The sequence below is a fragment of the Clarias gariepinus genome, chromosome 1, assembly GCF_024256425.1.
Source record: "Clarias gariepinus isolate MV-2021 ecotype Netherlands chromosome 1, CGAR_prim_01v2, whole genome shotgun sequence".
NCBI classification, from domain to species: Eukaryota; Metazoa; Chordata; class Actinopteri; order Siluriformes; family Clariidae; genus Clarias; species Clarias gariepinus.
The window spans coordinates 41,225,222-41,238,419 of record NC_071100.1 but is presented as its reverse complement, the minus strand read 5'-3'; the positions used below and the strand labels follow the sequence as shown (position 1 = coordinate 41,238,419).

General features: G+C 36.3%; 1 protein-coding gene across 1 annotated transcript in view; it reads left to right on the top strand.

Annotated features, from left to right (window-relative positions):
• The window catches only part of brinp2 (bone morphogenetic protein/retinoic acid inducible neural-specific 2), a 141,040-nt gene that overhangs the window by 65,028 nt on the left and 62,814 nt on the right, over positions 1–13,198 (top strand). The window contains exon 3 of the mRNA XM_053499439.1: positions 10,993–11,183. Coding sequence (XP_053355414.1) covers positions 10,993–11,183 — 191 coding nt within the window. The remainder of the gene's footprint in view (positions 1–10,992; positions 11,184–13,198) is intronic.

Below are 13,198 nucleotides of genomic sequence, written 5' to 3'. Positions count from 1 at the left end.
AGAAAATCTAGAGAGATGGAGGTATGCTCTGGAAAGCAGAGGAATGAAGGTTAGTCATAGCAAGACGGAATACATGTGTGTGAATGAGAGGAACCTAAGTGGAACGGTAAGGCTACAGGGAGCAGAGGTAAAGAGGGTGCAGGACTTTAAGTACTTAGGGTCAACGGTCCAGAGCAAAGCAATGGAGAGTGTGGAAAGGAGGTGAAGAGGCGGGTACAGGCAGGTTGGAATGGGTGGAGAAAAGTGTCAGGTGTTTTATGTGACAAAATATTATCAGTGAGAATGAAAGTAAAGGTGTTCAAGACAGTGGTGAGACCAGCGATGCTCTACGGCTTAAAGACAGCGGCACTGAAGAAAAGACAGGAGGCAGAGTTGGAGGTAGCAGAGCTGAAGATGTCGAGGTTCTCTTTGGGAGTGACAAGTATAGATAGGATCAAGGATGAGTTCATCAGTGGGACAACCCACGTTAGATGTTTTAAAGATAAAGTCAGAGAGGCCAGATTGAGGTGGTTTGGACATGTTCAGAGAAGAGATTGTGAGCAAATTGGTAAAAGGATGCTGAGGTTGGAACTGCTAGACAGGAGGTCCAAAGAGGAGATTTAATGGATGCAGTGAGAGAGGACATGGAGTTAGTTGGGGTGAGAGAAGAGGATGCAGAGGATAGGGTTAGGTGGAGGCAGATGATTCGCTGTGGCGACCCCTGAAAGGGATTAGCCAGAAGGCAAAGAGGAAGAAGAAGACTAGTGGGATCGTGTGGTTAGTGTACAATCTTGCGGTAAATATAAAATGCTTTTTTCATGTTTGTGTGATTATATGTTAACTTTAATTGTACATATAATGTTACCCTAATGGTCTATGAATATATATGTATATTTCAGTACGGAATGAATCCACACACGTGTTGTACATTTTTATACATCCCAAAAAATGTGATGCATCCCTGGCATCATATACAAAGCATGTTTAGCTGTATGTGTATATATACATATATATGTACAGTATATGTGTGTGTATGTATATAATATATAATTATTATAATTTATAAAAAAATAATTAATCAGACATTACGATGAAACAGTTACTCAGTACTTGAGTAGTCTTTTCATTAAATACTTTTACGCTTACTTGAGTAATATTCTGGATGACTGCTTTTTACTTTCTACTCATTTTTATTAATATTATTTTGAAGTACAGCTAATCTTACTTGAGTACATTTTTTGTCTACTCTACCTACCTCTGATCATATGGGGTGGTGACTAGTGATTACCTTTCTTAGTAGGCTTGTTGATTTAAGTATTGTTTATTAAAATGTTAATTGTATGCAAATAATGAAAACAAACCTGTCATTCTTGTGTAGCCGAAATTTTAATACTTTTTTGTGGTAATTTACATATGGCCTTATTTGTTTGGTAAACTACAGCGCCCCCTTACATCATGACCAGGACAAAAACAGTTAAAGTATAAACTCTGATTTAAGTGTGTAAGGTAAATGCTTATGACAGGAAGGCTGAATAGGGAGAGTGACAGTGTTGGCACTTGTGATATGTTTAGCTAACTTGATCTTCCTTATTATTCCTTCCCTATATACCACCTTCAGTATTTTTTTCATTTGTTTATTTATTTACTCACTCACTCACTCACTCATGCTGTACAGGGACGTGGGAGAACTAGAGCCTACCGCACTGATTCAGCACACTAGGCAGGATGGACTGGCCCCTAAATGGGGTCCCATTCCATCGCAGGGCACAAGCATGCTCACATTCACACAAACAGGACTACCCGGAGTCTACCTGGAGTACCATGCAAACATGCAAACTCCATGCACACAGAACCGAGGCGCGACTCAAACCCTTGACCCTGGAGGCCACTGTCCTGCCTTATTTATTTATTTATTTAATAAAAGCGTGTTTTTAGGTAAGACAAGATGATTATTGAATCATCAGTAAGGGCCACGGTGCCACAGAGTCCCATAGAGGAGGTTTCGGAAGATGGATGAATCCCATATGAACCATTACATGTGGACCGCTGTACTTTCAATGACAACCATCGAGGTTCTAAAGGAGCAAGATTGAGTCCCTGTGGACGTTGTAACCTAGTAACAGCTGGTTTCCAGGGACTGTGTGCATCAGCAAGAAAATAACCCACTCACCCACTCGCTCACTCTCTATACCGCTTATCCTATTCAGGATTGCTTGCAGTCTGGAGCCTCTCCCAGGTGACTTCTACGTCCATTCCATATCTTAAAGAGTAATGGAGGAAGGAAGGAAAAGAAAATACAAAGTGGTCCTATGAAACTGACGGGCTGTAGTACAGGAACTGGGAGACCATTGATAATGTGAATCATGATGACTGTGGGTTTTTTTCTGTAAAATATGAGAGGGCATAGTTTTTTATTATGTAACTACATTTTATTTCAGCAGGTGTGTGTGTGTGTGTGTGTGTGTTTTAAAAACTGGTGACTTGATATGAATCACTTCTTCAATCTCTCCCTTAAAAATAATTGAGATAACACTATTAAAGCTTCTACTAGCTAAAATCTGATTTCACATTCACTATTGATGTGTTACTTTGTATGTGAGTTTTCCGAGTTTTGCTGAGTTGCCTTCTTTGGGATAACATTGCTTTGGATTTTTTTTTTGCTGAAAGCAGGTTTTTGTCATTCCTTATTTATTTAGCATTGAGTATTTGAGTGAACTTTTATTTTAGAATACCATGCAGGGTTTTGAGAGCAGGACCGGACTTAGTTTCTCAGCAGGAATTTCTAAATCAACTAAACAGAAGGCGAAGGAAAAAATAAAAAATAAAAAAATATGATGCAAGGATGCAGTATACAGATGAGAGGTGACAGATCAGACAGCATATGGACTACAAAGTCTTGTTTAAAATGTAGACTGAACAGGGACAGACAGTCTTTGTTCAAACATATGCTGCTTCACTTTTCATTTTTTATTTTTTTATTTATTTTTTTTACATACAGTAGTTAAAGGTACATTTACTTTTTTAATGTAAAATACTTAATTGACTTTGCTGGTAATTCATTTGTTCAGGCATCGGTGCTAGGAAATATAATTTTTCTTAAAAACCATTAACTAATTAATGATTACTAAGCACATATTATTTTAATACCTTGCACATACAGTATAACCACAGTGTTTTTAGATTTTTCTTGATTTTCCATCTGGGAACTTTCTCCATTGAAGCATTGAAAATTTTTAGATTACACACCAACACCTTGTCAGTGACATTGCTAAATATAGAGCTACACTGTGTGAGGTGGAGCGGTGCACAGGAATGTTTTTTTTCTTTTTCCCCTCTTATCTGATTCAATAATCATCTCCATTTGTAGCTTGTAATTTTAAAGTATTTAACAATTATTACATTTAAACTATTAAACTACATTAAACAATTTGTGTGTTTTTGTTCTTGGTAATGAACCAAAAAAACAAACTGCTTTGCTTGGAGCTTCTAGGAATTTGGAAAACAGTTATTATCTTGAAGTAGCTGTTTGTATAGTTCTGTGCTTACAATTTCAGAAAAACGATTTTGCCTGTAACCTTTTTTAATAGAAAGAACAACCAAAACCTTTAAGGGTTTCCTGAAAGAAGCATAAAGATTTTATAAAATGTTTTTTGTCTTGTAATATTTTTTTTAGTGCATGCTCAGTAATGGTATTGCTGGTCAACATATTTTAACATTTACATCATCAGAGACGAAAATTGATCAACCATAACAGAAAAAGATGCATTAGACTGTTTTCTGTTCTGGCACCTACAGTAGGAGGTGGAATGGCTTCCTCTAGGTGTCTTTACAGCCAAGACATGACATATCTATTTCTAAGATCTTTAAGATTACTGTAGATTTGGCCTAAATCTAAATGTAACATTAACACCATATAACAATAAATGACATAAGGCCCGCTTGTCTTTTTAAACTTTTCGTTTGTATTAGAATCCATAATGCAATGTATCGTATCAGCATACTTGTGCTTTTTATGTTTGAGGTAAATACATTTCTGTAAGGTACGAATAAAATAAATAACCTAGTTTTCATAAGAGACAGTCAAAAACAAGCACAGGAGCATGCAATTACAGCTTTTCTGTATGTCCTAAGGGCTGCTTTTCATATTTAGCTCGTTTAAGTGACACCTAATTGTTCTCTGTTCAAAGGCAAAATCCCATTAGACCCAAATGCAAAGCAAATACATGGGAAAATGACAGTATAAAATTTGCTTTTGGCTTTACCCTAATCAGGAAAAGGAAATGGTTGCTATGGTTGGCACAGAAAGGTGAGCTCAAATTACCAGGCACAGATTTAGGCATTAAAAAATAAAACTGACAAATGAAATAATGTATTATTTCCATGTATGACAACTGGGTGAATTACAGTCAATACAAAGTTTTATTAATATTGATTTTGTCACAGGAGAGGAGATCAGTTCCATGACTTAAAAAGGATAATGTATTTGTGCACTTTGCAGCATTAATCTATTACATTACTGATACGCAGCAAGTAAGAAAATGACTTTTGCATCACCTACAGTATAAAGGACTCACCCATTAAATACTCACCCATTAGGGTAAAAGTAATCTTAATGTTTATCTTAATTTTTGTGCATATATCATATCTTTTTTATATGGAATTAAGGAATACATTCACACTGGGGAATTATATGTGTGTATTAGGAGGTGCCTTATGCGTATATTTCATACAGTCAACATTGACATGCAATTTAGAAACGAAAATTTTGTCTAATTTTCATGTCTTTGGACTGTGGAAGGAAATAGCACAGGGAGAACATACAAACTCCATGCACAGAGACCCAATGCGGGAATTGAACCCAGGACCTGAAGTGACCTGCAACAGTGATAACCACTAAGCTACTGTATAGTGCCGCTTATATAATAGACATCATACTATTTTTTTTTTCCTAAAGTGTGTATACGGTAAATTTTTTGGGTTGACTATATAACTTTAAATTGCAATTGTTAAATTGGATCTAGGCCATTAATAATATAATTAATAGGCCCTGGCCCTGAATGTTTTATTATTCATTAATAAGGACGTTTTCTGTGATATGCTGCAATGTTTGGTGGAGCCGTCCTTCTCAACTGAAAAAATGTATTGGATGCAAATGAATGTTATTCCTCGCTCATTCATACACAGTTGGATCTGACAAAGAGTGATACAGTAAAGTCTCTAAAACCCTAAAGCACCCCATCATTAATTCCAGCAAAATTATAACCAGCAGCAGTAAAATTGCTCCACATATATAGTTAGACTTTTTCTCACTCTCTTCTCATTTTAGAAACCTCCCCCCATCATAAGCAGCTGCATATATCCAATCCCAAGAACAACGATCTGATCTATAGACCAAAACCACTTTATTTTCAATGTCAAAGTCACAGTCACTGCACTAGATTGGCACAGTGCTAGATTTATCTGGGGGAGGACTGTCGTTATGCTTGTTTAGACAGAGCCACAGACCCTGACAGCAATAGCATTTAGAGCCACACTCTACAAATAGGGGCATTTAGATGCATACTCTGACTATGATGGCATTTAGGGCCACAAGCCTTTAAAACAATGGTATTTACAGTCATACTCTAAGTTTATAAGGATGTTTAGCCCTACCATTCATGGCATTTATATAGCCAAGAACCAAAAGACAAGGACATTCTCACTATGACTGAATTTAATCATACCTCTTGACTCTGTTGGAATGTGGAGAATTTATTCCCGATGATGATTTAGAGGCACAGCTCCTGACTGTGATAGTATTTTAAACCATGTCCTAACTGTTATCCCATTAAAAGCCACACCCCTGATGGTGATGACATTTACAACCATGCCCCTGAATATAACTGAATTTGGACTCACTCCCCCAACCATAATGAAATTTAGAGTTACGCCCCTTGATAAAAGCCATGTCCCTGATTATCATGGGATTAAAAGCCATGGCCTTTGACTGTGATGGATTTTAGAGTCACAACCCCTGACTATGTTAGACTTTAGACCCATGCCCCCTGAATATAATAGAGTTTAGAGTAACACCCAGGATAATGATGGAATTTAGACCCATGCCCTCTGACTATAATGGAGTTTAGATTCATGTCCAGGATAGAGCCATGTCCCCTGACTATGATGAAGTTTAGAATCATGCCCAGGATAATGATGGAGTTTAGACTAATGCCCGTTGACTATAATGGAGTTTAGTGTCACACTCAGGATAGAGCCATGTCCCCTGACTATGATGGAGTCAAAGCCAGTCTCCTATGATGACATTTGGAATGCCCCCTGACTTTAATGGATTTTAGAGTTACATTTACTGAATATGATGTAATTTAGAGATATGATCCCTGACTGATTGAATTTAGAGTCATACCATGTGACTATAATAAAAGTCAGAGCTATACATCCTATAATACCTACTATAATAGAATTTAGATTCACAAACTCTGATTATAATGGTGATTAAAAATGTACACTCTGACCATGATGAAAATTAGACCCATGTTCCCTGACTATGATGAAATTTTGATTCATGATGCCTTGACTATGTGGGCATATAGACCCAAGCTCTCTGACTTTGATAGAGTTTAGGTCCATGCCCCTGACTTTGATGGAGTTTAGAATCACACCGCTTGACTATGATGGCAGTTAGACCCATGCCCCTGACTGTGATGAAATGTAGAATCACATCCCTTGACTATGCGAAAAATTTAGACTCAAGCTCCCTGACTTTGATAGAGTTTAGGGCCATGCCCCTGACTTTGATGGAGTTTATGCCTATTCCCCCTGAATTTGATGGAGTGTAGAATTACACCCCTTGACTCTGATGGCAGTTAGACCCATGCCCCTGACTGTGATGAAATGTAGTACCACATCCTTTCACTATTAGAAAATTTAGACCCTGACTTTAATGAAATTTAAAATCACATTCCTTGTCTATGAGAAAATTTAGACCAGTGCGTCCTGACTTGAGCGTGGAGTTTAGGCCCATGCCTCTGATTGTGATGGAGTTTATACCTATGCCCCCTGAATTTGATGGCGTTTAGAATCATGCCCCTTGATTATGATGGCAGTTAGACCCATGTCCTCTGAAAATGTTGGAACATAGAGCCATGAAGTTTAGCCCTGATTCCTATCCCTCTTATGGCCTTTAGAGGCCTAGTAGTCAGCACCCCATGTACAGTAAGTATATCTTGTACTATAATGCAATTGAATACAGAAAAAGCACATGTCATCATCCTTTTGAACATGGCAGAACTTTAACTTAAATGGAATTTTAAGCCATGTTCCTTGACTTGGTGGAATTTAGATAAATGCTCTGAATTATAATGTAGTTTATATACATACCCGTTAAAATAAGGGACTTACAGCCACAAGCGCTGACAGAAAAAGTAGTTGTTTAATACATAGAGTATATGATTTTTTTACATTGGGACAAGATGCATCTTCACGTCATTTTTAAGAAATCTGTGTATTTCATTATGTTCTTCACATTGCACACCACGGAAGAATTAATGCAGAAAATCGTATTAAGGCACTCAAAGCCAAAAACTCCCAGCATGCAATTAATGAGATTCAGATTATTTCCAGTGAAGACGCAGAGTCTCGGCTATTCAGCTTGATGCAAAGGCAATGGGAGGGACGCTTTGAGCTTTTGGCACCCAGCACAATAGTTTATCCTATTTGGAAGAAACATTCTAATTACAGTGCAAGAAAGAAAGGGATGCTTATGAAACTTTGCAGCTGGAGAATGTAAGATTCTCCTAGAGGGAACATATTTGAGAAGGCACGGATTTCACTAGGCCTGTGTTTTCTTGCTGAGCACAAACATTGTGAGAATGCACTGTAATGAAGGAATGGTGTCTAATAATTTGTTCTTCCCAGCTGCTCTATAAAAAGAGCTTACAGTACAGTATAAACCGCATCTGAACTCGCACAGGGTTGTAATGAAATCTGAATTCAAAATGGCAGAAGAAAAATAACTCCAATTATTTATTCTTTTAAATTGTCTATGTCCTTGTTTTTTGTATGATTTTCTTTTAAATAATTGATAGGTTTTGCGAAGAAGTCAATGTTTTCAGGATTGGGAACGTAGCTGTGTGTTTGACTGACAGCTTAACACATTCAAGACTCCAGACCCACTTCCTATCTGACGGATTGCGATGTTGCAGATCAGCAGTTCTGTCTTACAAACTCATTCTCTCTGTATTTCTCAGGTGGATCAGAAGTAACACCCCAGCCTAATATTATTTTTGAATTGCTGTTTGAGCATCTTCCCCAGTTAGTAATTCTAGCCTATTAGATATATACGTATGAGATATAAGACAAGGAAACGCCATTTTGCATTGCATAAAGGAGACATATTTAAAAGTGCACATACACTTTCAACTGCTGTTAGACATTGCAATAATGTCTGTATTGTATTTTCACAAGTACTGTTTTATTTCATTACTGTGTTCTATTATGGAACACTCGCTATTAAGGAATAATATGTAGTGCTAAAAGTATTTACAGTAAATGTATTAGAAATGCAGTGCATCCTGGAATGGACATTTTACTCCTAGTGCTTTATTTCAGTCAGTAAGCCAGTGAGACTGATCATGCAACTTTAAAGTGTTCTGTCACTGTGTTAGTGGTTGATAGTAGTTAACTAAAAACGTCTAAAGTTTTTTTTTTGTTTTTTTTTTTTGCATGGACTGTTTTCTTTTTCATATGCTGCTTATTACAGAAAAAAGAACCCTGAATTATTTATATCTTTTTGATCCTTCAGTAAGAGTTTTGGATCGTTCATTTAAAACTGTTCACATTAACTAGAATTTTATGATGCTGGTATTTTTGGCATGTTGAACTAGTATATAATTTGCTAAAAAAGGTACTAGAAGGCAGAGGGCCTTTTGAGCTAATGGTGTGTTTAAGGACCGTTGAGTGTTCCCCCGGCTGCCTGTTCTAATAATATTCTTTGTTTTAGCTTCAGGAATAAAAATGTAACAGCATGCGCTTTTATAGGAAGATAACCCGTAATAGGCTGGTGTGATGAGTTGTTGATTAATTTTCTGTAACAGCGTGTCTCAAAATGCTTTATTGTGCCTGTTATATGACATAAATTCTCTTATGAGTATGTTTTTATTAAATTATTACCAAGACACACTTTATAGTTATAAATAGTTAGAATGTTTTGGAATGTCTGTAAAAAGATTCCATTTAATTTTACTGTAGAAGCTGTTTTCACCATTTTTGTGTTGACCAGGGTTTAAACGAGATCAGATTTTACATTTACTGTGACCTCCTATACTATAACGAGTATACGAGATAAACCCATCTCTGGCTTAATGATCAGCTACCACTCTCTGTATACCATTTTTAAGAGCTACTGTAAAAAAAAAAAGGCTAGACTAACTGGTGGTGGCATTTAAGAGTTTAAGCCGCACTTATTGAAAGTTAATCAACACTTTCTGATTAATCAGATTTAAGAGCCAGCCCACCAATCCATCCATCCATCCATCCATCCATCCATCCATCCATCCATTCATCCATCCATCCATCCATCCATCCATTATCTATACCATTTATCCTGTTTAGTGTTACACTATACAGGATCGGGTGCAAATGAGCTACGCACAGTGTATGTATTTTGCCTAGAGCCCATGCCAGCCAACATAGAGCATTTACCAATCACATACTACAGGCAATAATTTCTGTGGTAGGGAACCAGAGTACCCAGAGGAAACCCAGCAAGCAAGAGAAGAACATGCAAACTCCATGTGTGTGCACAGACTGGTGAGATTGTATCTCCAACCCTGAAGGTGCAGGTGACAGTGCTAACCACCACGTCAGTCAATACTCAAGTCTTGCCCTTCAAAGGCAAAGGGCTCCGTTATAGAATTTTAAAGTAAATACCATTCAAGTAAATTCAATTTAAATACTAAGTACTGTACTTGTGACTAATTTTTACTGTGAATAAAAATGTTTTTTTAAACAGCAGTATACAATATTGTACAGATTTTCTATTAATGGATACAGTAAAAAAAAAAATACATATACATACACATATATATATATATATATATATATATATATATATATATATATATATATATATATATATATATGTATATAGTTCTGCATGTACACGTTATTTAACAACCAACTGTGCATCCAGAATGTTACTTTAAGATCCACAGCATGTATTTGTACAGTAAAGTGTAGTTAATACCTCTGTATTGACATTTTAGCAATAAAGTGTGGAGCTTCCCTTTTGCCCAGGTGCTGATGAGGGTGCTTTGAATGCCTTGTACTTTATTTGAGTTTCTCTCTCCCGACCGAGCTCCAGGTGCAATCAGTTTGGTGCTAAAACCCTTTAATTAAGACCATCGATCATCATTAGCTTATGCATGGCTAGCAGGCTTGCTTGCTAATTAACTCTTTGAGATCAGAACGAACAGCTCTAAATACGCTGGCCTATTTCTTTAGCTAATACTTTAAAGGTAGCTGATAGTGCAGTCTGTATGTACAGCATTTGTACAGCAAATGCAATACAGTATGTTATTTACAGATGCTGCATTATGAATTTTTTATATTAGGATACATTACAAGAAGGCGCATGTTTGTAGATCTATACCTTCAGTAAAGTATGGGTGCATATGAGTAACGCACAATGCATGGGTGCTGCAGGTAAACACTGCTAGCACTGTGATTGTTGTCCACTGCAAAGCTTTTGAAGAGCTGTACCGTATTTCGCTCAACCAACTTTAAATTCGGGCATCAGTATTCAGCTCTGTGTTTTTTGATGTAGATTTATGTGAGCTTTTCTGCTGATATTTTCGTTTTTGCTTCTACATATTTTCACGCACACACACTACACTAATACTTGGCAGCCCTACCCCAAAATCTAAATGCAAATTGAATCCCAGTTCTCAACATGGCTGAAATTAAGCTGAGTCCTGTATGTTTTTTTTTTCCCCTGTTTGCTTTCCTCTCATGCAGGGAATTCAGTCATTGGAAAGTGAACAGCTTGGCCACAGAGAAGAGAGATTTCTTCAAGGCTCCGCTGCCTCTGTCTCCTGAATTCCTTCGCAACCTCAGGCTACTTGGAAGGAGGCCGACACTCCAGCAGATCCATGAAAACCTGATCAAGAAATACGGCACTCACTTTTTAGTATCTGCTACACTTGGGGGTAAGTCGTCACCATGAGAATTCACTTCAAATGTATAGATTTGTATTTTGTGACAGCGTCTTGTTGAAATTTAATTTAATAATCAATAAGTAATATTAAATGTATGATTATGTTTTCTATCTGTCACTAATATGATTTTCTCCTCTACAAGAAAGTCTACAGTTTGTGTTACATATAATCAGAATTCCATAAACAAAATCAATGAAACTTATATTTTCTTTTCTTTCTTTCTTTTTTTTATTAAATGGTTTATAAAGCTTTAACCCTCTATAGGACATTATAGATCAACATTTCAAGAAAATATTTTCCATAAAATTTTTATTGTTGTCATTTTTATTAAACATAGATAAGATAAATGGTGATGGTTTTATTTTAATTAAAAATTTGCGCAAAAGGACTATTTTTTTCTTTTTTTTTTAAAAAAAAAATTGCCTTTTACAGTACAAAATGCACTTCTTCACTCAGAAGTGCCACAGTGAATACCTGACTGTGAAAAAAAAATCCTAGTTTTATACTGTATATTATGATTAATTATGATATAGAAACCTAATTTCTCTATACCATCTAACTTCTCTATACTATCTAATTATGCTTAAGTCTTATGCCAATAGATTCTGCTCCTCTCTCCCAAACACCATCAGTTTAAGTAGATCCATTCCATAGGCTATTGTTATAATGAGTTAGGTATGGTGCAATTCATGATAGATATGAAATGTACAGTACTGTATACTGAGACTGACAGAGAGAGAGCTAGACCTCATCTTCTCATTTTGTACAGGTATTGTCTAAAGTGTAAAGTTGAAATAACATAAACGAATCAGTTTGAATCATATTTTACTGATTCTCTTTGGAGACACTTCATTTATATCGGGCATTGCTGGTGTCCTGCCTGGCATGTTTGGCAGCACTTTACTCAGCAGCAGAAGAAACTATACACCTCCTCTTTCCTGACATCCCATTAATCGGCTGGACAGATATGTCTTAAGACTGGCTTCTAACAGCAGTGATATTAACTGAACCTTGCGTTTCTAAGATCTTGATGCTAATTATGATGCCATTTATTGCTAGGTGCGTGCAATGAAGCTACAGTGACAAGGCAGACTAATGCAGTGGCAAAGCTATAGTGAATGCTGGTAATTAACCAGTCAAGCAGGAGTGGAAACGAGCAAGGAGGCTGCTTGCTGCATACGAATGACATTGCAATACTGCTCATGCTCCCTTCTGAAAGAAAGAAAGAAAGAAAGAAAGAAAGACACTCTTCTTCTAGGCTTCTGCTACGTATAATGTAATGATTCTTAATTCTTAAATTCAAACTGATATGCACAGCATTTTAATAACTGCTAAGCTAAAATGTAGGGTTAAAATCAGTTTGATGTGTATGGGAGATGGCATGTTATTGATTGCTTTAAAAAAAAATCTATATTTTTACTTCTTCTTGTTGTAAATCATGGACACATTTTAACAAACAATGTGAGTACAGCTTGAAATATTATGCATGTCATGTAATGAAATTTGTCTGTTTTTCAGCTTTTGTAAATTCCTGCCCCAAAACATTAAAATGATCTTCATTACATTTTTCCTGGTGACTAGAAAAAAAAGGATGACTTCAAGGCATTTATTTCAAATAAAAGACGTTTATTTGTAAAATTAAAACTCTAATTTATCCAATACAGTATAAAGAACTTTTGATACATTATATGAGCCGCATCTCAGTCTTCTTCCCTTGCCCTGTTTAAACCAAGTGTCAATTTATTAATTATTTTAAATGTACTGAAATTTGATATATTTTTCACCATGTAAATGTAAAAGTTTACGTTTTTACCAACCTACCAATTTAAGGTAACATAGTGGATAAAGTGGGTTATACACAGTGCTGGGCAAAAGCCTTGAGGCACCCCACATTTTTTTCATTTTTTCATCCAGAAAGCCAGACTTTTAATAATATTTTAATGTACTCTTGAGGAATACTCCAGACTTCATGAAGGACTTCATTGGCTCTCATTTTTGGCAAGTTT